Below are 26761 nucleotides of genomic sequence, written 5' to 3'. Positions count from 1 at the left end.
CCCCGAATATGGGAGCAGCCAATTACATAAGGCAATTAATAACCAAAGCGAAGAAACACATTGACAACAATACAATAATAGTGGGGGACTTTAACACCCCCCTGACTGAAATTCACAGATCGTCTAAGCAAAAGATCAACAAGGAAATAAAGACTTTAAATGACACACGGGACCAAATGGACTTCACAGACATATTCAGAACATTCCATCCCAAAGCAGCGGAATACACATTCTTCTCTAGTGCCCATGGAACATTCTCCAGAATTGATCACATCCTAGGTCACAAATCAGGTCTCAACCGGTACCAAAAGATTGGGATCATTCCCTGCATATTTTCAGACCACAATGCTTTGAAACTAGAACTCAGTCACAAGACGAAAGTCGGAAAGAACTCAAATCCATGGAGGCTAAAGAGCATCCTACTAAAGAATGAATGGGTCAACCAGGAAATTAAAGAAGAATTAAAAAAATTCATGGAAACCCATGAAAATGAAAACACAACTGTTCAAAATCTTTGGGATACAGCAAAGGCAGTCCTGAAAGGAAAGTATATAGCAATACAAGCCTTTCTCAAGAAACGAGAAAGGTCTCACATACACAACCTAACCCTACACCTCAGGAGCTGGAAAAAGAACAGCAAATAAAGCCTAAACCCAGCAGGAGAAGAGAAATAATAAAGATCAGAGCAGAAATCAATGAAATAGAAACCAAAAGAACAGTAGAACAGATCAACAAAACTAGGAGCTAATTCTTTGAAAGAATGAACAAGATTGATAAACCCCTGGCCAGACTTATCAAAAAGAAAAGAGAAATGACCCAAATCCACAAAATCATGGATGAAAGAGGAGAGATCACAACCAACACCAAAGAAATACAAACAATTATAAGAACATATTATGAGCAACTCTATGCCAGCAAATTAGATAACCTGGAAGAAATGGGTGCATTCCTAGAGATGTATCAACTACCAAAACTGAACCAGGAAGAAATAGAAAATCTGAACAGACCTATAACCACTGAGGAAATTGAAGCAGTCATCAAAAATCTCCCAACAAACAAAAGCCCAGGGCCAGATGGCTTCCCAGGGGAATTCTATCAGACATTTCAAGAAGAATTAATACCTATTCTCCTGAAACTGTTCCAAAAAATAGAAATGGAAGGAAAACTTCCAAACTCATTTTATGAGGCCACCATTACCTTGATCCCAAAACCAGACAAAGACCCCATCAAAAAGGAGAGTGACAGACCAATATCCTTGATGAACATGGATGCAAAAATTCTGACCAAAATACTAGCCAGTAGGATCCAACAGTACATTAAAAGGATTATTCACTATGACCAAGTGGGATTTATCCCTGGGCTGCAAGGCTGGTTCAACATCCGCAAATCAATCAACGTGATACAATACATTAACAAAAGAAAGAACAAGAATCATATGATCCTTTCAGTAGATGCAGAAAAAGCATTTGACAAAGTACAGCATCCTTTCTTGATCAAAACTCTTCAGAGTATAGGGATAGAGGGTACATACCTCAATATCATAAAAGCCATCTATGAAAAACCTACAGCGAATATCATTCTCAATGGGGAAAAGCTGAGAGCTTTTCCCCTAAGGTCAGGAACGCGGCAGGGATGTCCACTCTCACCACTGCTATTCAACATGGTACTAGAAGTCCTAGCCACAGCAATCAGACAACAAAAAGAAATCAAAGGCATCCAAATCGGCAAAGAGGAAGTCAAACTCTCACTCTTTGCAGATGATATGATACTGTATGTGGAAAACCCAAAAGACTCCACCCTAAAACTGCTAGAACTCATACAGGAATTCAGTAAAGTAGCAGGATATAAAATAAATGCACAGAAATCAGTGGCATTCCTATACACCAACAACAAGACGGAAGAGAGACAAATCAAGGAGTCAATCCCATTTACAATTGCACCCAAAACCATAAGATACCTAGGAATAAATTTAACCAAAGAGGCAAGGGATCTGTACTCAGAAAACTATAAAATACTCATGAAAGAAATTGAAGAAGACACAAAGAAATGGAAAAACGTTCCATGCTCATGGATTGGGAGAACCAACATTGTGAAGATGTCAATGCTACCTAGAGCAATCTATACATTCAGTGCAATCCCCATCAAAATACCATCCACTTTTTTCAAAGAAATGGAACAAATAATCCTAAAATTTGTATGGAATCGGAAGAGACCCCGAATAGCCAGAGGAATATTGAAAAAGAAAAGCAAAGCTGGCGGCATCACAATTCCGGACTTCCAGCTCTATTACAAAGCTGTAACCATCAAGACAGCATGGTACTGGCACAAAAACAGACACATAGATCAATGGAACAGAATCGAGAGCCCAGAAATGGACCCTCAACTCTATGGTTAACTAGTCTTTGACAAAGCAGGAAAGAATGTCCAATGGCAAAAAGACAGTCTCTTCAACAAATGGTGTTGGGAAAATTGGCAGCCACATGCAGAAGAATGAAACTGGACCATTTCCTTACACCACACACAAAAATAGACTCCAAATGGTTGAAAGACCTAAACGTGAGATAGGAGTCCATCAAAATCCTAAAGGAGAACACAGGTAGCAACCTCTTCGACCTCAGCCGCAGCAACTTCTTCCTAGAAACATTGCCAAAGGCAAGGGAAGCAAGGGCAAAAATGAACTATTGGGATTTCATCAAGATAAAAAGCTTTTGCACAGCAAAAGAAACAGTCCAGAAAACCAAAAGACAACCGACAGAATGGGAGAAAATATTTGCAAATGACATATCAGATAAAAGGCTAGTATCCAAAGTCTTTAAAGAACTTACCAAACTCAACACCCAAAGAACAAATGATCCAATCAAGAAATGGGCAGCAGACAGGAACAGACATTTTTCCAAAGAAGACATCCAAATGGCCAACAGACACATGAAAAAGTGCTCAACATCGCTCGGCATCAGGGAAATCCAAATCAAAACCTCAATGAGATACCACCTCACACCAGTCAGAATGGCTAAAATTAAGAAGTCAGGAAACGACAGATGTTGGCGGGGATGTGGAGAAAGGGGAACCCTCCTACACTCTTGGTGGGAACGCAAGCTGGTGCATCCACTCTGGAAAACAGTATGGAGGTTCCTCAAACAGTTGAAAATAGAGCTACCATATGATCCAGCAATTGCACTACTGGGTATTTACCCCAAAGATACAAATGTAGGGATCCGAAGGGGTACGTGCACCCCAATGTTTATAGCAGCAATGTCCACAATAGCGGAACTGAGGAAAGAGCCAAGATGTCCATTGACAGATGAATGGATAAAGAAGATGTGGTATATATACACAATGGAATATTATGCAGCCATCACAAGGAATGAGATCTTGCCATTTGCAACGACGTGGATGGAACTGGAGGGTGTTATGCTGAGAGACATAAGTCAATCAGAGAAAGAGATGTCTCATATGACCTCACTGATATGAGGAATTCTTAATCTCAGGAAGCAAACTGAATGTTGCTGGAGTGATGGGGGGGTGGGAGGGATGGGGTGGCTGGGTGATAGACGTTGGGTAGGGTATGTGCTATGGTGAGCGCTGTGAATTGTGCAAGACTGTTGAATCACAGATCTGTACTTCTGAAACAAATAATGCAACATATGTTAAAAAAAAAAGAAGAAGAAGATAGCAGGAGGGGAAGAATGAAGGGGAGTAAGTTGGAGGGGGAGACGAACCATGAGAGACGATGGACTCTGAAAAACAAACTGAGGGTTCTAGAGGGGAGGAGGGTGGGGGGATGGGTTAGCCTGGTGACGGGTATTAAAGAGGGCACATTCTGCGTGGAGCACTGGGTGTTATGCACAAAGATTGAATCATGGAACACTACATGCAGAACTAATGATGTAATGTATGGTGATTAACATAACAATAAAAAATTTAAAAAAAATTGATCATTTAGTTCATTACATTTAATGTAAATATTGATATATGTGGATTTAAAACCATCCTCTTATTAAATGCGTTATATTTACCTTACCTGTTTAATGTTCCTTTTTCTTGTTTCTTGCCATCTTTTGAATTTTTTTTTAAATTCTTTCCATCTTTAGGTTGGGAGTTAAACATTCTTTTATACTTTTTTACTGGTTAGCCTAGATATTACGACATGAAATTTTCAAAAATTTGAAGTGAAATTTTTTAAAAAAGATTTTATTTATCTGAGAGAGAGAGAGAGCGCGCACAAGCAGGGGGAGAGACAGAGGGAGTGGGAGAAGCAGGCTCTCTGCAGGGAACCTGATGTGGGGCTTGATTCCAGGACCTTGGGATTATGACCTGAGCTGAAGGCAGACGCTTAACCGACTGAGCCACCCAGGCGTCCCTGCTTTTTATCATTTCTATAATTTCCTTTTTAAAAAAAATTCTGGTTCTCTGGTGAAATTCTCATGTTGTCTTTATCTCTTTCAACATAATAAGCAGAATTATTTTAAAATCTCTGATAACTCCAATAAATGAATTCCTCTGGCTGTGTCCTTATCATGTCTAGTCATGTTATCTGATCTGCTGTCATGCTTTATTTCTTATTGTATTAGGCAGTCTATTTCCAAAATTGTTTGTAAAAATAATTTGAGGCTTAGGATGACTAATTTTAAGCCAGAGAATATTTGTTTCGGTCTAGAAATCCAGGAAAAATTCTCACTTAGGGAATTAAGATGATTCAGAGCTGACCTGCAGTCCCTACCAAAGTCTGTGTATTTTTATTTCATTCTTATTTGTGTTGTTGTAGCTTTTTGGGGTTCTAATCCAAAGTGATGGGATTTATTAGGCTGCCCCTTCTCACCCTTGTACCCTTAGACTTAAACTCTAGCCATTGCCCCTCTGGCCTCACTTGGCTGTCAGAAGCACCGTTTACTTTGCCCCTCATCTCTCCATTCCCTCACTCCCGCAGTTAGCAGAAGCCTGAAGATAAAGCAGCCCCACACTCTAGGCGAACCTTTCTGGGTTCCTTCCTTGCATGATCCTAGTTCTTTCTTAGTTTATCTTAGTTTTCTAATACTTTCAAATACACATATGTATATACACGCACCTATATATGTTTTCATATATGTATGTGTATGGGTGTGCACACTTTTTTTTTTTTTACATTCGTAGTACTTTTCTAGTTTTCCTCGGCAGAAAGATTGGTCTGAATTATCTAGCCTTGCCCTCAACAGAAGTGGAAGTCTTGCTAATGTCTTTTGCTGGACTATTGCAGTATACTCTTAATTTGTCTCTGTCTAGTTTTGCCCCTTCCAACCCAATCATTATATTGAGGCTGGATTGATATTTCAAAAATTCAAATCTGTTAATGTCACTCTCCTGTTGCTAGTTCATCAAAGGATTTTTACTGCTCTTAGGACAAAGATTTTTCCTTTGTTTATTCAACAGTGAACAAATATGTGTTGAATTCCTGCTTCATAGTAGGCATTTTCAGAGAGATACTTGCCATAATTCTCAAAAAGATGTGGTGCCTGTTAGTTTCTTAAGCCTCGTTTAGGAGCGGCTGGGTGGCTCAATTGGTTGGGCGTCTGCCTTCGGCTCAGGTCATGGTCTCAGGGTCCTGGGATCGAGCCCCGCATCGGGCTCCCTGCTCGGCGGGGAGCCTGCTTCTCCCTCTCTTCCCTGTGTGTGCTCTCACTCGCTATCTCAGTTGCTATCTCCGTCTCTCTCAAATGAATAAATAAAATCTTTAAAAAAAAAAAGCCTCATCTTATGTCAATGTACATTTTAGCCACATTGCCCTTTTTTCAGTTCTGAAAGTTGTGGTATTCTTTCATGACTCAGAGCATTGATTCATTCTTTTTCCTCTGCCTCAAATTAGATCAGGATCTCTTTGACCGTAATACGTAGTTATTTTAAAGTCCTGTCTGATATGTCATATGCTTTCATAGAACGCTGTATTTTTTCTTTCCAACTCTGTAATTATTAAATGGACATTACTTAATAAATGTCTGCCTTGCCCATCAACCTCTAAGTTCCATGAGGGCAGCGTATCCCCATGGCCTGGTATGGGGGGCTCCTAGTGTGCAGGAAATCCGTGTTGAACAGATAAGATAATTTACTGAGTGAATTAAGGAGAACACTTGGCTCTTCCTTTTCTTGTACTCTTATTTTATCAGAATGTACATAGTGCTTTCTTGGCATTTTGCTAGTCACTTGTGGCTCACAGGCCAGTTGGGGGAAATACACAATCACAAGCAAATACAATGCACTGTAGTGAATGGCATGATAAAGGGTTGTGCAAGGTTGTTCCATGTCCAGTTCAGGGATCAGAGATGACTTCCTGGGGTTATACACCTAAGGGGCAGGAGGGGGTGGGTGTGGGAGAAAGGGAAGGCAGCCTAGGTAGAGGAACTGTCTTAAGTGGAGGTACAGAAGTTTGAAGCAGCATGGCATCACTGGTAGGGAATTGTGGGAGCTGACATAGTGGCAAGTCTTTGCAGGCCTTTGTGGCACGCTGAGCAGCTCACACTTCTTTCTGTATAAAACTGGGAGCTTTTGAAGGGTTGTATATATTTGTGTAGATTTAAAAATTTACACTCTTTTAAACATTACAACAGTTTGGGGCACCTGGGTGGCTCAGTTAAGCGTCTGCCCTTGGCTCAGGTCATGATCCTGGGGTCCTGGGATCGAGCCCTGAGTCAGACTCTGCGCGGCAGGGAGTCTGCTCTTCCCTATCCTTCTGACCCCCCCAACTCGTTCTCTCTCATGTGCTCTCTCTCTCTGTCAAATAAATAAAATCTTAAAAAAAATTACAGCAGTAATATTTATTGTAACAAATTCAAGCACTGAAGAAACGTGTGAATGAATGAGATTTGCCTTTGCAAATAAAAAAACTTAAAAAATGGGGTGCCTGGGTGGCTCAGGCAGTTGAGCATCTGACTCTTGGTTTCGACTCAGGTTGTGATCTCATGGGTTGTGGGATTGGGCCATAATGGGCTCTGCGATCAGCAGGGAGTCTGCTTGAAAGATTCTCTCCCTCCGCGCCTGCCCCCCCCCCCCCCCCCCGCTCACACTCTCTCTCTAAATAAATGAATAAGCCTTTTTTGTTGTTGTTGTTTTTTAATTTATTCATTTGACAGAGCGAGCACAAGCAGGGGGAGCAGCAGGCAGAGGGAGAAGCAGACTCCCCACTGAGCAGGAAGCCTGATGCGGGACTTGATCCCAGGACCCTGGGATCATGACCTGAGCCGAAGGCAGATGCTTAACCAACTGAGCCATACAGGCGCCCCAGTGAATAAATCTTAAACAAAAAAAGTTAAAAAACAAAATGCGTTCTCCAGAGATTACTCTGGAGAGAATCACTGCTAACAGTTTTGTATGCATTTTTCTGGAGTTTTATATACAGCATTTTAGAATTACCCATATTCTGAGTTTGCACCTTTCTTCTGCCTGGAACGCTGCTTCCCTAAATCTTCCTATGGCTCTCTGTCTGACTCAGTTAAGTGTTCTCTCAAAAGTTGGGTCCTCAGAGTGAACTTTCCTCACTGTCCTATCTAGAATAGTCTCCCCACATTACTCTTTAATCCATTGCACACTTTATTTTTCTTCAGAATGTTTACCTTGTGAAATTATGTATTCTTTTGCTAGTCTTATCCATTTGACTGTAAGATCTATGAGAGAAGAAATTGCTTCTGCTTTATTCACCATTGTATCCCCAGTAGCTAGAATAATGCTTGGCACATAGTAGGTGCTTCTTGTATGTATGTTGAAGGAATAAATTAATTAACCATTTTAGATAGAATATAGTACTTTCATGTGATTTTTTTCCCAAAAGTTAACTTTTGTTTGGTAGCTTCACAAACATACAAAAAGAGAGAAAATAATATAAGCCTTTAGGTCTTCTTCATCCAGCTTCAGTGGTTATCAGCTTTTTGCCATTCTTGTTTTGATGCCTTTTCCGCCACTTTTTGGAGGTTGGGCACATCTGAAGCAGCATATCATTTCACTTGTGAATATTTAATTATCTATGTTTAAAAAATAAGGACTTGTTTTAGGACTTTAAAATAAACCCACAACAGTTTTTAATAGCATATAATACCTACGCCATGTTCAGTTTTCACTGACTGTCTTTTTTTTTAAGATTTATTTATTTATTTTGAGAGAGCGTGTGTGTGCACACGTGTGCATGAGCATGGGGAAGGGGCCGAGGGAGAGGGAGAGAGAGAATGCTCAAGCAGACTCTGCACTGAGCAGAGAGCCCTACATGGGGCTCCATCCCAGGACCCTGAGATCATGACCTGAGCCGGAATCAAGAGTCAGACACTTAACCAACAGAGCCACCCAGGCGCACCTCATTGATTTTCTAAAAGAAGACTTTGTATGGTTGGTTTGTTCGAAGCAAAATTCACACATTGCATTTGGTTAATTTATCTCTTTAAGTCTCTTTTAAGAATCTGTAGCATTTTTGCCCTCCACCTTTTTTTTCATTCGCATGCCGTTTTTTCTTGTTTAAAAACAAGGGCATGCACCCTGTGGAATTTCCAATATTCTAGACTTACCGTTCATGTGTTTTTTTACTCGCTCTTTAGGGTACCTCTCTGAGTACCATATTCAGGGTGGTACAGTTCAGATTTTATTACCCTCTGCATGAAAGGATTGATGATCAGGGAGAGGAAGGGAGGAGGGCAGTAACATCTGACTGTGTGCTGTGTGCCATTCCTGTGCTAGTCATTTTCCTCTCAGTGCCCTCTGAGGTTGTTACTAGTTCCATGTCACAGATGAGGCTTAGAGAGGTTAATTAGCCTGTTCAAGACATAGGGCTTATGTCAAGACATAGTCCAGGCTTTACACCTAGATCTGGTTAATTTCAAAGCCCTTTCTCTTCCCCACAATTGAATTCCCAAGAAAACGACTTTTCCAAGGTTATATACGTGGTAAGCGGCTTGCCAGGATTCTGGGTCTTCCTACTCCATATCTATTGCTGCTCCTCCCGCTTCAGGCCTCCTTGGTGTGCTTTGTCACTTCCTTAGAAACTAGGTGGGAACTGGGGAGTTGGTCATATCTAGAAGGCACTTCATCTTTTGAGCATACATTTAAGTAATTTTGTCTTTGGTATAGAAATGTGCTGACCTAATCTTAGCATTGGCGAAGTACATTTTGTTTTTCATTTCACATATATGTATGTTCAGTATGTGTATCTACATAGTGCCACATATTGTGCTACAAACTTGAGATATGGTGATGAACAAAAGGATGTGTTCCTTTTTGCCTTGGGAGAAATTTCTCACTATAGGAATGTTGGTGCAACTTGGAGACCACCTCCCAGTATTGTGGCTGAAAGGGCGAGACTACTCATTTCTTAGTCTCCCTTGCACCTGAGACCCAGGCCCAGGCCCTAGACCCAGCCAATTAGATTCACCAGCCTCCGACTTGTAATCAGGATGTGGTGATCCAAAAGAGCAGGTTCGGTGAGAGATTGTGTCTGGTGATGGCTGTGGTAGCTGTAGCAGCCAGTTTCCAGAGGCTCCGGGAGCAGCGGTGCTGGCAGCAGTGTTGGGTGCCCCGTGCTGGCAGTGTTGGGGCAGCTTGCCGCACTTCATGTCTGAGGTGGCTGCACAGTGGAAGAAGGGCACTTTTAATCCTAAAAGCATGTTTCTGGTTAGAAGGTAATGGTATCAGGGCGCCTGGGTGGTTCAGTTGGTTAAGCGTCTGCCTTCAGCTTGGGTCATGATCTCAGATCTCAGGGTCCTGGGATGGAGCCCTGCATCGGGCTCCCTGCTCAGTGGGGAGTCTGCTTCTCCCTCTCCCTCTGCCCCCTCCCCAGCTTGTGCTCTCTCTTGCTTACTTTCTCTCTCTCTCAAATAAATAAATAAAATCTTAAAAAAAAAAGAAGGTAATGGTATCAGATAAATTCCCATTCACTTTGCAGTATTTAGGTGTAACATACTGATCGACAAAATCTCTTTCCCCTGAAGTTTATAAGATTAATTTCTCAGAAATAAAACCTTAGAAAACTTGGATCATTGAATCACTTTTGAGATGTTAGTTTCCCGTGTTCCTGTTTGTTGGTTAGCTGAGACTAGCACATCAAGGTAACAACAGCCTCTTTTGTTCCAGGAGAATGATCCATCTGTGAGACTGAAAATTGCATCATTGTTGGGTTTATTATCAAAGACTGCTGGATTTTCACCAGACTGCATTATGGATGATGCCATTAACATCCTGCAGAATGAAAGTAAGTTGTAATTTAAAAACTATATAATCAGAGCAGAAATATTTAGTTCCATCTATATAGAATTTGGGACAAAACTTCCTTGTTTTGGTTGTTATTGAAAAAGAATTTGAGGATGATTCAATAAAACATGTACATATATTTACATTAAAGATAAAATACAGAGTTGGTGCCTTGCTTTAATATTTATTTTAAAATTAAATAAAAACCCTTTGTTGCTGTTTTCTGAAAATATAATTTTGATTATAGTTTCAAAGAATAGTTTTATTTCATCTTGGGGTATACTTATCTAAATAAATGTGACTTTAAATATTGGACAACAGTTTATAAATGTAAGAGATTAATGACAAAGAAAAATTTTATAAAAATACCCTTTCTATTTCCATAAAACAAGGTTTTACATATTGCCTTTTACTTATATACATTTTGTATGGTTGTACTTACAGTGAATGTACTATTTGTGTTTTACTATACTCAACATTACATACATTTTTCCATGTTTCTATATCGTCTTCATAATATTTTCCATGTTTCTGTATCACCTTCACAGTATTTGAGGTGTTGATAATACATTAAATAGCAACTGATACAGTAGCATGTTTCTAACTTTTTGCTCTTGTAGGTAGTGGCAAAAAAATAAATCCATTTCTTTTAAAAGCACTAAAACAATTACATTGCCTTAGTACAAAAGTATCCTTTCTTTCCATGGACGGTTCTTATAGAAGCTAACTATATACCTGCAAAAATTTCACACTGTAAGATTGGGGATTTCATAGAGCCATAGACTCATTCATCTATAAATGGCCTTATAGAGATCATCTTGTCTAATTCGTTCATTTTGTGGATGATAGAAACTTAGTCCCAGAGAGATGAAGTGAGTGGAAGTCAGTTCATTTAGCTAAGGAGTAGCAGAACTGAGAACTTAGTGCCGTGCTCTTTCTTATAGACCATGGTTTAACTGAAACACTTTATCTCTAAGATAGAAACATTATAAGAGAGTTAATTTGGATGCAAACCTCATCCTAACCTTAAAAAAGAGAGACTCAAATTATGCAATATAGGGCACCTGGGTGGCTCAGTTGTTGGGCGTCTGCCTTTGGCTCAAGTCATGATCCCAGGGTCCTGGGATCGAGCCCCTCATCAGGCTCCCTGCTGGGTGGGAAGCCTGCTTCTCCCTCTCCCGCTCCCCCTGCTTGTGTTCCCTCTTTCACTGTATCTCTCTCTGTCAAATAAATAAATAAAATCTTTAAAAAAAATATGCAGTATACGTGGAAATAGCTGTTTTGCTTTTTGTTAAATATTCTAAGGTTTCTTTTCTTTAAAAATTATTTATTTAAAGATTTATTTATTTATTTCAGAGAGAGAAAGAGAGCACAAGCGGGAGGGGCAGAGGGAGAGAGAGAGAGAGAATCCTAAGCAGACTTCATGCTGAGTGTGGAGCCTGATGCGGGGCTCAGTCCCACACCCCTGAGATCACGACCTGAGCCGAAACCAAGAGTCGGATGCTTAACTGACTAAGCTACCCAGTTGCCCCTATTTATTTATTTTAGGGAGAGAGAGAGAGAGCACGAGTGTGTGTGAGTACGAGTGGACGGGCATAGGAAGAGGGAAAGAATCTTGAGCGGACTCCACACTGAGTGGAGTAATAAAGGGCCAGGGAACTCAGAGACAGTCCCTCTATCTCATGACGCAGAGATCATAACCTGAGTCGAAACCAAGAATCAGATGCTCAACCGGCTGAACCATCCAGGTACCACTATTCTAATGTTTATTACTTAATTGTCTTTGAGAGATTTAATCTAGGTCTCCTCCTGGTTTCCAGTTCCTGGCCACCTAGATTTAGAGTAGAAGATAGAACTGGAAGGGACCATAAAGATCATCTAGTTCAAGCCCTTTATTTCATTGCCAAGGAACATGAACTTCAGGGATGAAAAGTGACTGCTAAAGTCACCCTGTATTTGTGGCTTAGAATAAAGCACAGACTAGAATTAGGAGTCTTTCATTTATCAGTCTTGTGTTCACTTTCAAAATCCAACAGTGTGGGCCACTCTGTGGACCAGAAGTCCTTCATTTCAGTTCATCAGATGTATGAGTTCCACAATTCCTTGGCAAGCACTGGACTAGGTGTCATGTATCTCTGCTTCTCTAGTACATATCACACCAGCAATGAAAACACACAGCTTGTTGTAGAGGAGGTATAATCAGAATACTGTGGGAACAGAAGAGAGGGTGAGTAAGTGCTGACTGGTGGGGTCTAGAAAGGCTTAGTGAAGAGTCACATTTGGAAAGGCAGAGATGGGAGTAGTGCCAAGAAGTAGGAACATTATGATAAAAGCTAGAGAACTGGCCACGTATAAGAGATTTGAAAAACTGAATTGTTTCATGAGAGATCATCAGGGAGTGAGGGGCTTTAGGAGAAAAACTCGTAAAGTGTTTTGAAGCCAAAGGGTAGGTAGTCTTGAGTGCTAAGGAATTTTGAATGTTATTTTGTAGGCACTGGGAACCATGTGAAGTTTTTTTGAGCAAGGGCATGGAATAATCAAGTCTAGTTTTAGAAGGATAAGTTGGTGGCTCCGAGGAATTTGGTTTGGTGAACTACATCATTTAGAGGAGAGATGTTGAGAATTTATTTATTACCCATGTGGAGATGTCCATCCAACCTGTAGTTGTAATATAGGTCTGGAACTCAGGAGAGAGACTAGGGCTTAAGATTTAGATAGATTTGTGATTTATTAGAAGCAAGAGTTGGCCCGCATTCTGTGAGCTGAGCTGAGATCCATCGAGGCGGTGTGTTCTCTCTGCCATGAGCTTTCTCGCTAGCTGAATTCAACTGGGTGAGCTATGAGTGGCCGAGTCAGATCCAGATCCAGATCCAAACAAAGAAAAGATGATCCAGGCTCTAACCAGCAGGAGCAGCAACCCAGTGATGAGCAACTGAAACAAAAGGAGGCACCACCTGAGAGTCAGGATATTCTACCTGATCAAGGGAAGGAAGTTGAAGGAGGACCTATGGCTCAAGGACGGGACCTGGAAGCTGATCTCCAGGAGCTGCCTCAGGCAAAGGCTGGGGGTATAACTGAAGATGACCCTAATGTCAAGGGGCCAAGTCTGCCCTTCTTAGAGCTCATTAAAATGCCGGAAGCAGGTGAAGGACTACTCCAGATTTAAATAAGGACAAGCTGAAACATGCAGACTACTTTTATGTGGGGTACTTCACTGTTGTAATTCTCTCAATAAAGTTTTACAGACGTTCCACAAAAAAAAAAAAAAAAGCAAGAGTTAAGCTTAGAAAAGCTTAGCTAACGGGGCACCTGGGGGGCTCAGTTGGTTGGACGTCTGCCTTCAGCTTGGGTCATGATCTCAGGGTCCTGAGATCCAGCCCTGCACTGGGCTCCCTGCTCAGCGGGGAGTCTGCTTCTCCCTCTGCCAAACCCCCCTCCCCTGCCCCTGCTCTCTCTGTCTTTTTCAAATAAATAAAATCTTAAAAAAAAAAAGGTTTAGCTAACTTTTCATGGTTGTTATGTAGAATCATTTTGTACAAGTAAATTAAAGGGTGGTGTGGTAGCGTTGGAAATTTCTTCATATTTCTTCTGTGTTCTCGAAGTACCTTTTCTCCTTGTGGTCTCTTTTGAACTGGAGACTTCTTGATGATCTTCGGTTTTGCGTTTAAATTTAAGATGAGGACGAGGAACTAAAAGGCTGATGGGTAGTTCTGTGTGAAGGGACAGGGCTTGTCAATTGGTAGCCTCTGTACTAGGATGAACCTCTTTGGAGGACTTTTTTTTTTTTTAAGATTTTATTTATTTATTTGGTGGAGAGAGACACAGCAGGAGAGGGAACACAAGCAGGGGGAGCAGGAGAGGGAGAAGCAGGCTTCCCGCGGAGCAGGGAGCCCGCTGTCGGGCTCAATCCCAGGACCCCGGGATCATGACCTGAGCCGAAGGCAGACGCTCAACGACTGAGCCACCCCGGTGCTCCACTTTGGAGGACTTTTAAATGTTAGTGTCTTCCATGTTTTTCTGTGGGGCCCATCAGTTTCTCCATTTTGGAGTTCATAAATCTCCTGCGAGGAAGACAGATGGATGCCTGACTGCAGTGTTTTTTGGAGTCAAAGCTGCTGAAGGGGGCTAGGGAGAGGGGGGAAGTGTCTCATTTATCAGTACGTTACTATCTCTTAATCTCCTCTTCTTCCCAGTCCTCACCTGGTATCCCCCAAATTGGGAACTTTCTAGTCTAATTTCTATATAGAATATACTTCCTATTTCAGTGGCCACTATGCCGTGTAGTATAGGGTGGGAGGCAGAGGTCCAACTGCTTCTTACAGAGACCTCAGCTAAATCCCTGCTTTATCCCCGATTTTTGCTTTTTGTTGTTGCTTTAAATCTCCCAATTCCTGAATCTTTTTGGGGTATTATGGCTAGAATACATTTGCTTTGTAGGGATATCCTCCTCTGTACGTATTTACTATTAGATTTCTCCATTTTGCCAAAGCTTTTTTTTAATCTATGATGTTTTTCATCTCTGAAAAATTTACCTTTCTTGAGTACTTACCTTTATTCCTCTGGGTTTGTTTTGGTTTTTTGTTTTTCTTGGTTTTTTTTTTTGGTGTTTGTAGGTTTATACCTTTTTAATTTCTTTACTCTTTTACTAATGAAATTTTAGGAAAGAATAATAAAAGATGTGTTCAATCTGTTATGTTTAACTAGAAGTTTTACTAAGAGATTATGTAGCCAGTGTCTTCTTTTCTTTCTTTCTTTTTTTAGGTCTTATTTTTAAGTAATCTCTACACCCAATGTGGGCTTGAACTCACAACCCTGAGATCAAGAGTTGCATGTTCTAGGGGGGTCGGGGGATGGGTTAGCCTGGTGATGGGTATTAAAGAGGGCACGTTCTGCATGGAGCACTGGGTGTTATGCACAAAGAATGAATCGTGGAACACTACATCAAAAACTAATGATGTAATGTATGGTGACTAATATAACAATAAAAAAAATTTAAAAAAAAGTTGAATATTCTACCGACTGAGCCAGCCAAGTGCCCCACTCGTGTTTTCTGAGCTTTAGTCACTTTATATGTTATGTACACCATTTTTGACATATTTGTTTTACATCTGTACTATAGTTTACTTAATATTTTTCTTAAGTGGACAAAATTTTTTTTTAGTTAATTTAAAGATACTATCTTGATGGGTAAAAGAAAATTAGTGTTATGTGACATCAATAGATAGTAACTGCAATTTTCATTATGTACCTTAAAACATAATTATTAATGTAAAAATGATTATCTGAATGCCATCTAAAATCCTCCTGTATACAGCCAGCATTAAAAGAACCACATTTGGAACAAAAAAGAGAATTTAGACAAAGAAGAGATCTGGCTGATTGGTATTGATTTATTTGGATTTGGCTCTTTGCCCACTTAACTAAACCTTCATTGAGCATATAATGAGTGGTGCTGGATTGAGAGAATACAAAGGTGAATAAGACACAATCATTGTCCTCAGGGATCTTTCAGTCTCTTGGTTTAGTTTGATATGAAAATAAGTATAGTAAAATGTTAGAGTGTACAGGGTGCAGTGGAAGCACAAAGGAGGAAATAGTCAATTCTTGTTGGGGAAGAAGGAAAAGTTCTGTATAGCAGGTGACACTACAAGATTAGTAGGTGCTTCCTGGGGAGTGGGATTGAGAATGGAGCTGGGGATGGGTGGAGGAATTCTAGGGAAGTTAGCCTGAGCAAAGATAGGGGAACATGAAATCATAAGTAATTGGAAAAAAGGGTGCTAGAGGAGACTTAAAGAGATGAGGCTAGAAAGGTGGGCAGAGCTAGACCTCATGGAGGGACTGGTATGTATGTGTGTATGCCCTGCTAAGGAATTTGGATTTTATCTGGAAAGCTGTGAAAAGCCCTTGAATTAATCAAGCACTAAACAGTTTTGGAGTACTGTGCCCAATCTTATGGAGGATTCATGTTTTATTCTTTTATTTTTTTAAAGATTTTATTTATGTGAGAGAGAGCACAAGCAGGGAGAGGGGCAGAAGGGGGGAGAGGGGCAGAAGGGAAGAGAGAGGGAGAAGCAGACTCCCCACTGAGCAGGCAGCCCAGTGCGGGGGTCTCAGTCCCAGGACCCTGAGATCATGGCCTGAGCCAAAGTAAGACACTTAACTGACTGAGCCACGCAGGAGCCCCAGATTCAAAGTTTTAGACATGATCCTTTTAGGAACTTAGCTTTTGGTTGAGGGGAATTCAAGGATCGAATAGAGGAACCTAGCTAACAAAAATGTACATTTTTTACCCAAGTAAATTTAGTTTCTCTAGTGATCTCCTTTTGAAATTCTCCAACCCAACTTTTCATCTTCCTTTCTAGAGTCTCATCAAGTCCTAGCTCAACTGTTGGACACTTTGCTTGCAATTGGCACTAAACTCCCAGAGAATCAAGCTATCCAGATGCGATTAGTTGATGTAGCCTGCAAGGTAAGAGCATGATGGTTAGATACAGGGTTGCATCTTTCTTGAATAGTTTGCATTGCCTTAAGAGGTAGTATGAGCTGTAAGATCTGCTTAGCTCCATGCCGAATCTGTAACTAAGAATTGCCAAGGATGCATAATGGTTTTAAGAGCTGCCATCCTTTTGTTTCTTGATGTTGGATTAGGTATAAAGCTGAGTAACTTGTTACAAAATGAACTTCCTCATCCTCCCAAAAGAAATGAAAATTATTATAATAGCTGCCATGTATACTGTGCTTAATACATGCACTCTGCTTATTAGGGTAGTTTGTATCCAGCTTTTCATGTGTTCTCTGTAGTCCTTTAGGTAAGTACTCTTATCCCTGTTTTACAAAGGTGGCCGTTGCCGTTTAGGGAGTTTAACTTGCTCAATATTTCACAGCTAGAAAGTTGCAGAACCAGGGTATAAACTCTAGTTTCTCTGATTCTAAAGCCCATACTCTTTTTTGTTATGCTTTATTGCCTCAATAAACAGACTAACTACAAAGAAACAAGTGTTGGGGAAGATTTTTTTAGTTTTTTTTCTAACTATAAAAGAAATACATGTATATTAGCTGTGCCTTTTGATTTAATTTGCAGCTTTTAATTAGCCGCCTTTTGTACATAACAGCTTCTAAACTTGTACAATTGGTTTTACTTTTAATCTTTCTGACGAATTTATTTTGAGAATATAAGACAAATGTGTTTGAACTGTGAAAGAATATTATATTTATGGAATTAGAAAACTATGTCTGAGCCCCAGGAAAAAGAGTATCATTTATCTTAATAAACAACAACAACAAACAAACCTAGAACACTTTGACAAGTACAATATTAAAAGCCTAAGTGGAAAAAACTAGAGATTGTATGTTTGAGAGAGTAATATATAGATATAGATATAGATATACCATGTAAGAGAATAACATGTCTGTGAGATTGTGCTCGTGAGAAGTGTCCTATGAAGTGGATTGTTAATGCTTGAGGTAACAGTTTCTTCAGTTTGCTTTTTTTTTTTAAGATTTTATTTTTTATTTGACAGAGAGAGAGAGACAGTGAGAGAGGGAACACAAGCAGGGGGAGTGGGAGAGGGAGAAGCAGGCTTCCCACGGAGCAGGAAGCCCGATGCGGGGCACGATCCCAGGACCCTGGGATCATGACCTGAGCTGAAGGCAGATGCTTAACGACTGAGCCACCCGGGCGCCCCACCCTTTTTTTTTTTTTTTTTAAGATTTTGCATTTTGCTTTTTCACTGACATTATAACAGAAGTATTTTATTTTGTAAATATTTTGTAGACAGTTTCAATGGGTACATGATATTTTGCTCAATAATTAAACTATAGTTTACCTAACCATTCTCCTATTATTGGACATTTATATTAAAACCATTTTTTAAATTGTGAATAATACTGCAGTGAATATTGTCTAAAATATTTTCTGTATTTAGGTTTATTTCCTAAACATAGTAGAATTACTAGTTGAAAGCATTTAGGGTTTTTTTTTAAGGCTCTTGATACTTGCCAAATTGGTTCCCAGAGTGTTGCAGTTTGTATGACCACCAGCAGTGTATGAGAGTGCCTAATTTCACTGTATCTCTCTCGCATTGGGTATTACTATTTTGTTTTGGTTTTTTTTTTCCATTCCCCTTCATCCATTTTGCCCAGTTCCTCCAACCCTTGCCTTCTGGCAGCCATCTGTTTGTTCTCTGTATTTATAGTTCCGATTCTGCTTTTTGCTTGTTTGTTTATGGTTTTGTTTTTTTTTAGATTCCATGTGTAAGTGAAATCATACGGTATTTGTCTTTCTCGGTCTGACTTATTTCACTTACCATAATACCCTCTAGGTCCATCCATATTGTGGTAAATGGCATGGCTCATCCTTTTTTGTGGCTGCATAATATTCGTGAGTGTGTGTGTGTGTGTGTGTGTGTGTGTGTGTGTGTGTGTGTGTACATGCCCACGCATACAGATACTCAGACACAGTGTATCTTCGTTATCCACTCATCTGTCCGTGGACACTTAAGTTGCTTCCGTATCTTGGCTATTGGAAACAATGCTACAGTAAACATAGTGAAGCATACGTCTTTTTGAATTAATGTTTTCATTTTCTTTGGGTATTGTATGGTATTTCTGTTTTTAATTTTTTGAGGAACCTCCATACTGTTTTTACAGTGATTGCACCAATTTAAATTCCCACCAACAATGTATGATCCATATCCTTATCAATACTTGGTATTTCTTGTCTTTTTAATTTTAACCATTCCAATAGGTGTAAGGTGATATCTCATTGTAGTTTTGATGTGCATTTCCCTGATGACTAGTGATGTTGAGCATCTTTTCATATATCTTTTGGGCATCTATATATCTTCTTTGGAAAAATGTCTGTTCATGTCCTCTGTCCAGTATGTTTTTTTTTTAAGATTTTATTTATTTGAGAGACAGAGAGCACATGAGCAGGGGGCAGAGGCAGAGGGAGAGGGAGAAGCATACTCCCTGCTAAGCTGGGAGTCTGATATGGGGCTTGATCCCAGGACCCTGGGATCATGACCTGAGCTGAAGGCAGACGCTTAACTGAGCCAGCTAGGCACCCCACCTCTGTCCATTTTTTAATTGGATTGTTTTTTGATTTTGAGTTGTACAAGTTCTTTATATATTCTGGATATTAATCCCTTATTAGATATATCAATTACAAATATCTTCTCCCATTTAATAGGTTTCTATTTTGTTTGATGGTTTCTTTTGCTGTGCAAAAGCTTTTTCTTTTGATGTAATGTAGTCCTAGTAGTTTATTTTTGCTTTTGTTTCCCTTGCCTTAGGAGACATATCTGGAAAAATGTTGCTATGACCCATGTCAGAGAAATTACTGCCTATGTTCTGTTTTAGCGTTTTTGTCATTTCAGGTCTCATTTAGGTCTTTAATCCATTTTGAGTTTCTTTTTGTGTATGGTGTTAGAAAGTGGTCCAGTTTCAATCTCTTAGATGTAACTGTCCAGTCTTCCCAACACCATGCATTGAAGATAATTTCCCCGTAATATATTCCACAGAATGTCCATATTACCCAAAACCATCTACAGATTTGATGCAGTCCCTGTCACAATACCAATAGCATTTTTCACAGAGCAAATAATACTGAAATTTGTATGGAACCACAGAAGAGCCTGAATAGCCAAAGGAATCTTAAGAAAGAAAAAACAAAGCTGGAGGTAACACAATTTCAGATTTCAAGATATACTACAAAGCTGTGATAATTAAAACAGTATGGTACTGGCACAAAATAGATACCTAGATCAATGGAATAGAATAGAAAGCCCAGAGATAAACCCACACTTATCTGGTCATTTAATCTATGACATGACAAAGGAGGCATGGGTATTAATATTTTAAAACAGATGACAAACCCATTAATCTGGTAGGAGGAAAATGTTTTTTCTTTAAATTTCCTTTTTGGGATGCCTGAGTGACTCAGTCAGTTAGGCGGCTGCCTTTGGCTCAGGTCATGATTCCAGGGTACTGGGATCGAGTCCCACATTGGGCTTCTTGGCTATGCAGGGAGCCTGCTTCTCCCTCTGCCTGCTGTTCCCCCTGTTTGTGCTTGCTTTCTGTCTCTCTCTCCCTCTCTCTGACAAATAAATAAAATCTTAAAAAAAAAAATTCCTTTTATTTTTTAATTAATATTATTTTTAAAATTTCCTTTTTAAAAGATTATTAGTGAAGCTTCATATTTGTGTTTCATTTCTGTTTCCTTCAGAATAAACTTTTCATATTCTTTGCTAGTTTCACATGTGGGGTTTTGTATGTTTCTTCACCGTTTGTAGAGGCTCATAATGGAGTAAAAATTTGAACCATTTGAAAATGGTAGATCTGTGAAAAGCTTTTGCAGACTCAAGTAAATAAAGACCATGATACATAGCTACAGTTAGTATTTATATTGCCTAATGCCATTTTGTCTGTGATTTTGTCATACAATATGTTTTTTTTTTTTTAAGATTTTATTTATTTATTTGACAGAGATACAACGAGAGAGGGAACACAAGCAGGGGGAGTGGGAGAGAGAGAAGCAGGCTTCCCACTGAGCAGGGAGCCCAGTGTGGGGCTCCATCCCAGGACCCTGGGATCATGACCTGAGCTGAAGGCAGATGCTTAACGACTGAGCCACCCAGGCGCCCTGTCATACAATATGTTTTGAGATAAGATTCACATACAGTAGCATTCACCTTTTTGGTAGAAATAATACAAAGTATGTTCTCTAATCACAATGGAATGAAATTAGAAATCAGTAACAAAGAAATTTGGGAGACCCCTAAATATGGAAATTTTTTTTTTTTTTAGATTTTATTTATTTGACAGTGAGAGTGGGAACACAAGCAGGGGGAGTGGGAGAGGGAAAAGCAGGCTTCCTGCTGAGGAGGGAGCCTGATGTGGGGCTTGATCCCAGGACACTGGGATCATGACCTGAGCTGAAGGCAGATGCTTAACAACTGAGCCACCCAGGCGCCCCTAAATATGGAAATTAAACAATATACTCCTATATCACCAATGGGTCAAAAAAGAAATCAAAAGAGCAATTAGAAAATACTTGGAGATGAATGAAAACTTGGGGGATTTAGCTACAGCATGCTTAGAGGGAAATTTGTAGCTCGAAATGCCTATGGTAAAAAAGTCAAAGATCTCAATCAGTAACCTAACCTTCCACCTTAAGACACTGGGAAAAGAAGAGTGCACTAAATATAAAGCATGCAGATGGAGGGAAATGAGAAAGATTAGAGTGAAGGGGCCCCTGGGTGGCTCAGTCGGTTAAGCAGCTGCCTTCAGCTCGGGTCATGATCCCAGGTCCTGGAATTGAGCCCCACATTGGGCTCCCTGCTCGGCAGGAAGCCTGCTTCTCCCTCTCCCTTTGCCGCTTCCCCTACTTGTGCTCTCTCTCTCTGTCAAATAAATAAGTGAAATCTTAAAAAAAAAAAAAAAAGAAAGATTAGAGTGGAAATTAATGAAATAGAGAATAGAAAAACAGTAGGATAAAGTCAGTGAAACCAAAAGCTTGTTCTTTGAAAAGATCTACAAAATTGACAAACCTTTAGTTATATTGCCCAGGAAAGAAAGAGAAAATTACCAGAATCAGAAAAGAAATAGAGCACATTAATACCAATGTGATAGAAATAAAAAAAGATTATAAAAGAAAATTGTGAATAACCATATGCTAATAAAATAGATAACTTAGATGAAATGGACAAATTTCTATAAAGAGACAGACTGCCAAAACTGACTCAAGAAGAAGTAGACAATCTGAATAGACCTGTAACAAGTAAAGAAATTAAATTAGGAATGAAAAAAACAGAAACCTACTGACAAAGAAAAGCTCACCCTCAGATGGCTTTATATCAAACATTTAAATAGGAACACCGGTTTTTCACTTTCCCCCAAAATAGGAGTGAACATTTCCCAGCTCATTCTATGAGGTTAGTATGAGCCTAAAACCAAAACCAAAGACCTCACATGAAAAGCAAACTCTAGACCAGTGTTTTTTATGAATATGGATGTAAAAATCCTTAACAAAATACTAGCAAGCCAAATAAGCTATTTGTAAATAGGATTATACACCACAACCAAATGGGATTCATTCTAGGAATGCAAATTGGTTCAACATCTGAAACTAAATTAAAAAAAGAATAAAGGACAAAATTCCATGATCATCTCAGAATAGATTTAGAAAAAGCATTTGACAAGATTCAATATAATTTCATTATAAAAACACTTAAAAAAAAGCCTGGGAGTAGAATAGAACTTCTTCAGCCTGATAAAGGCCGTCTGTGAAAAACTGACAGCTAACATACTAATAGTGAAAGATTGGATGCCTTCCCCACCTAAGATCAGGAACAAAACAGCTATGTTCTTGTGTCTTATGTCTATTCTGCATTGTACTGGAGGTTCTAGCCAAGGCACTTAGGCAAGAAAAGGAAATAAAAGGCATCAGTCCTGGGAAGGAAGATGTAAAACTATCCCTGTCTGTTCACATGACATGACCTTATATATAAAAAAATTCTAAGGAATCCATTTAAAAACTATTAGAAGTAAACAAGTTAGGGAAGGTTGCAGGATACAATATGAATGTATTAAAAAATCAATTGTATTTCTCTATATTTGCAATGAGCAAAATGAAAATGAAATTAAGAAAATCCATTTATTGTAGCATCAAAACTAATAAAATACTAATACATTTAATAAAAGAAGTCCAAAACTTGTATTTGAAAACTATATGGATTTTCAAAGGGAACCAAGATAGCCAAAACAGTCTTGGAAAAGAAGAACCCAGTAACAGGTACACTAGCAGATTTCAAAAACTTAACTAAGCACCAATAGGTACATGTAAAGATCAGTGAAATAGAATTGAGAACCCAAAATTAATCCCATGTATCTTTGGTCAACTGATTTTTTGAAAGGATACCAATACCATTCAATGGAGAAAGAACAGTCTATTCAACATGTGGTGCTGGGACAACTTGATATCCACCTGCAAAAGAATTAATTTGGAAACTTAACTAACACCATATGTAAAAATTAACTCAAAATGTATCAAAGACCTAAATATGTCAGCTAAAACTATAAACTTCTTAGAAGAAAACATAGCTGTAGATTTTCATCACCATGGGTTTGGCAGTGGATTATTAGATACGACAAAAGCACAAGGAACAAAAGAAAAAATAGATAAATTGGATTTCATCAAAATTGAAGAATTGTGACTGGAAAGACACTATCAAGAAAGTGAAGACAGTCCACAGAATGGGAAAAAATATTTGCAAATTATATGTCTAATGTCTAGACTATATAAAGATCTCTTACAACCGAACAATAAAAATACAAATAACAATTTAAAAATGGGCAAAGGATCTTAATAGGCATTTCTCCAAAGAAGATATACAAGTAGCCAATAAACACAAAACGATGCTCAGCAAATACAAATCAAAACCACAGTGAGATGCTGTTTCACACCTTTGGATGGTTATACTATACTTGACCATACCAAGTTTTGGTGAGGATTTGGAGTAATTGGAGCTCTCCTCCATTTCTGGTGGCAATGTAAAATGCCTCAGCTGCTTTAGAAAATAGTTCCGCAGTTCCTCAAAAAATTGAAGATACAGGCTTACTATATGATCCAGCAATTCCACTTGTAGGTATCTATCAAGAGAACTGAAGCATCTTCACACAAAATTTGTACATAAATGTTTATAGCAGCAATATTCATAATACTGAAAAGGTGGAAACAACCCAAATGACCATCTCAGCAACTGATGAATGGATCAACAAAATACAGTGGAATATTCTTTGACCATAAAAAGGAATGAAATATTAATATACACTACAACTGGATGAATCTTGAAAACATGTCGAGTGAAAGAAGCTAGTTACAAAAAACTAACATATATGATTCTGTCTATATGAAATTTCCGTAATGGGTAAATCTAACAGATAGTTGATTAGTAGGTAGGTACTTAGAGCTGGGATAAATAGAGGGATATGGGGTTGGTAGCAAAAGGGCATCTCTTTGAAATGATGAAAATGTTGGAAAATTAACTGTGATGATAATTGTACCCATACATAAATATACCAAAGACCATTGAATTGTGTACATTAGCTGGATGAATTGTGTGGTGTGCAAGTTATATTTCAATAAAGCTGTTACTATAAGAATTCACCCTTTGAATTTGAATTGTGGTGAATCTTTCAACATTTCTATTGTTTCTTTGGCTGTTGTGAATAATGCTCTCAATATTTGTTTACAAGTTTTGGTCGGAAGAATATTTTCAGTTCAGTTTTGGGTCTGTTTATTCTGGGAATGAAATGGCAGGGCCATTAAACTTATATTTAACTTTTTTGTTAAAAATTTTTTTAATTATGGTAAAATACATGAATTTTTTTAGTTAAAATAAAGTGAATAAATTTTTTAAAATTTAAAAAAACACACATAACATAAAATTTACCATTGTAATCATTTTAAAGTGTACAGTTCAGTGGCATTAAGTATATTCTCTTATGCCACCATCACCATCATTCTTCACCCATCTCTTCACTTTGCAAAACTGAAACTTTATGAGTTAAAGAGTAACTTCCCATTCTCCCCTCTCCCCCAGTCCTTAGCAAGATGCTAGATGCCTTTCACTGAGAAAGAGAATTCTGGGAGGGTATTGGGTTGGGACAAAATCCAGACACCTCAGCAATTTCAAACTTATCCCCCAAGTTGTAAAACAGTGTACAGCTGCCTGGGTGGCTTAGTTGTTTGGGTGACAGACTCTTGATTTCAGCTTAGGTCTTGATCTCAGGGTTGTGAGTTTAAGCTCTGTGTTGGGCTCCATGCTGGGCATGGAGCCTACTTAAAATAATAATAATAATAATAATAATAATAATAATAATAATAATAATAATGTAAAGAATTTCCATATATCCTTCTTCCTGATTAACTGATAGTTAACATTTTCCCACATTTGCTTTATCATTATCACTGTGTATATATGTATTATTTTTTCCTGAACCATATAACAATAAATTGCAGTCATAATGCCCCTTTTCCACTAAAGTAGTACTTAAATACTTAAGTGTATTTCTTAAGAAGGATATAATTTGGGGGCACCTGGGTGGCTCATTCAGTTAAGCATCCAACTCTTGATTTTGGCTCAGATTATGATCTTAGGGTCGTGAGATCTGGCCCTGTGTGGGGGTCCACGCTGGGTGTGAACCTGATTAAGATTCTCTTCCTCTGCACCTGTCCCCGCCACTCCCCCCCCCCCCGCACGCACGCGCATTCTGTCTCTGAAATAAATACATCTTTAAAAAAAAGATGTAATTTTTATAAATGTAATGCAATTCTGAAAATCAGGAAATTTAACCTGGTACAATACTAACACTAATCTCAACCTTTATTCAAATTCTACTGATTGTCCCAATATTATCCTTCATATAAATTTTTCTTTTCTGGTTCAGGGTCACAGAATGCATTTAGTTTTCATCCCTCTTCATAATTTGGAAAGGTCCTTCAGCCTGTCTTTGTCTTTCATGACCTTGACATTTTTGAAGAATATAGACCATTTATTACAGAATATCTTTTAATCTGTGTTTATCTGTTCAGTCTGTATAATCTGTATTTCCTCTCTTTAGATTCAGGTTATATATTTTGGCAGGAATACCACATAAATAATATTTGTTCTCAGTTTATCATATTATAAGGCACAGATGAGGTTTGACTCATTATTGATGTTGTTAACTTTGATGATTGGTTAAGGTGATGACTACCAGGTTTTTTGTTGTAGAATTACAATTCTTCCTATGATTAATAAGTGATTTGTGGGAGATATTTTGAGTTAATGTAAATATTCTCTTCCCCATCAAATTTTTACTATTTTGGAGACTACTAATAAATTTTGCTGAGTCAGTTGATACTCTGGTCATTGCAAAATCATGATTTTCTAACTCTTATTCCTTATTAGTTGACATACTACTGTAAATAAATCTTTCCCTCCCTCCCTTCTTTCCTGTGTCTCTCTCATTTTATTCAATATATTATAATCCATTTCTATCATTATTATTGTTTGAAGTTCAGATTGTTCCTTTATATGTCTTTCAAATACAGGGTACGAATCTGCCATATTTTTTGTTTCACAGTAGGAAGAAAGTCATGCCTTCAAGTACTCTTAACTCTTCAAAGTTCATCTCATTTTATCCTGTCAGTAATCCTTTGAGGTACATTGTACAACTAATCCTCATTTGAAAAGATTTGGTTCACAGATTTGGCTAGGAAATTAATATTCTTTTCATACATCGAGTCTGTACAACTGAAGTTGGAGATCTGCTTTCCTTCCTATCTATGAAGATTTTTCCAGTAGAACAAATATTCTTGTCATTTTTTTGTATAAGGCTTTCTTAGAGCCTATTTTTAATTCTTGTCTGTCTCCATCTCACCTTTTCATCCAATCTCTCTGTTTCTTTTCTGTTCTTTTAATTCTGTGGCATAAGTATAGTAAACTCTTAAAAGGCATATAGCATTTTAACATTTAGAAAATTCTACTCAGATATTATGTATGGTTTGTTAGGAGAGTATATC

The 26761-nt window shown here is 38.6% G+C and overlaps 1 protein-coding gene across 1 annotated transcript in view; it reads left to right on the top strand.

Annotated features, from left to right (window-relative positions):
* INTS4 (integrator complex subunit 4) overlaps positions 1-26761 on the top strand; it is a 116573-nt gene that overhangs the window by 17971 nt on the left and 71841 nt on the right. The window contains exons 3-4 of the mRNA XM_025894321.2: positions 10078-10195; positions 16557-16663. Coding sequence (XP_025750106.1) covers positions 10078-10195; positions 16557-16663 — 225 coding nt within the window. The remainder of the gene's footprint in view (positions 1-10077; positions 10196-16556; positions 16664-26761) is intronic.

This window comes from Callorhinus ursinus, unplaced genomic scaffold, assembly GCF_003265705.2.
Source record: "Callorhinus ursinus isolate GAN/ISIS: 27379988/994484 unplaced genomic scaffold, GSC_fseal_2.0 scaffold35, whole genome shotgun sequence".
Lineage (NCBI taxonomy): Eukaryota > Metazoa > Chordata > Mammalia > Carnivora > Otariidae > Callorhinus > Callorhinus ursinus.
This window is presented reverse-complemented; position numbering and strand designations above follow the sequence as displayed.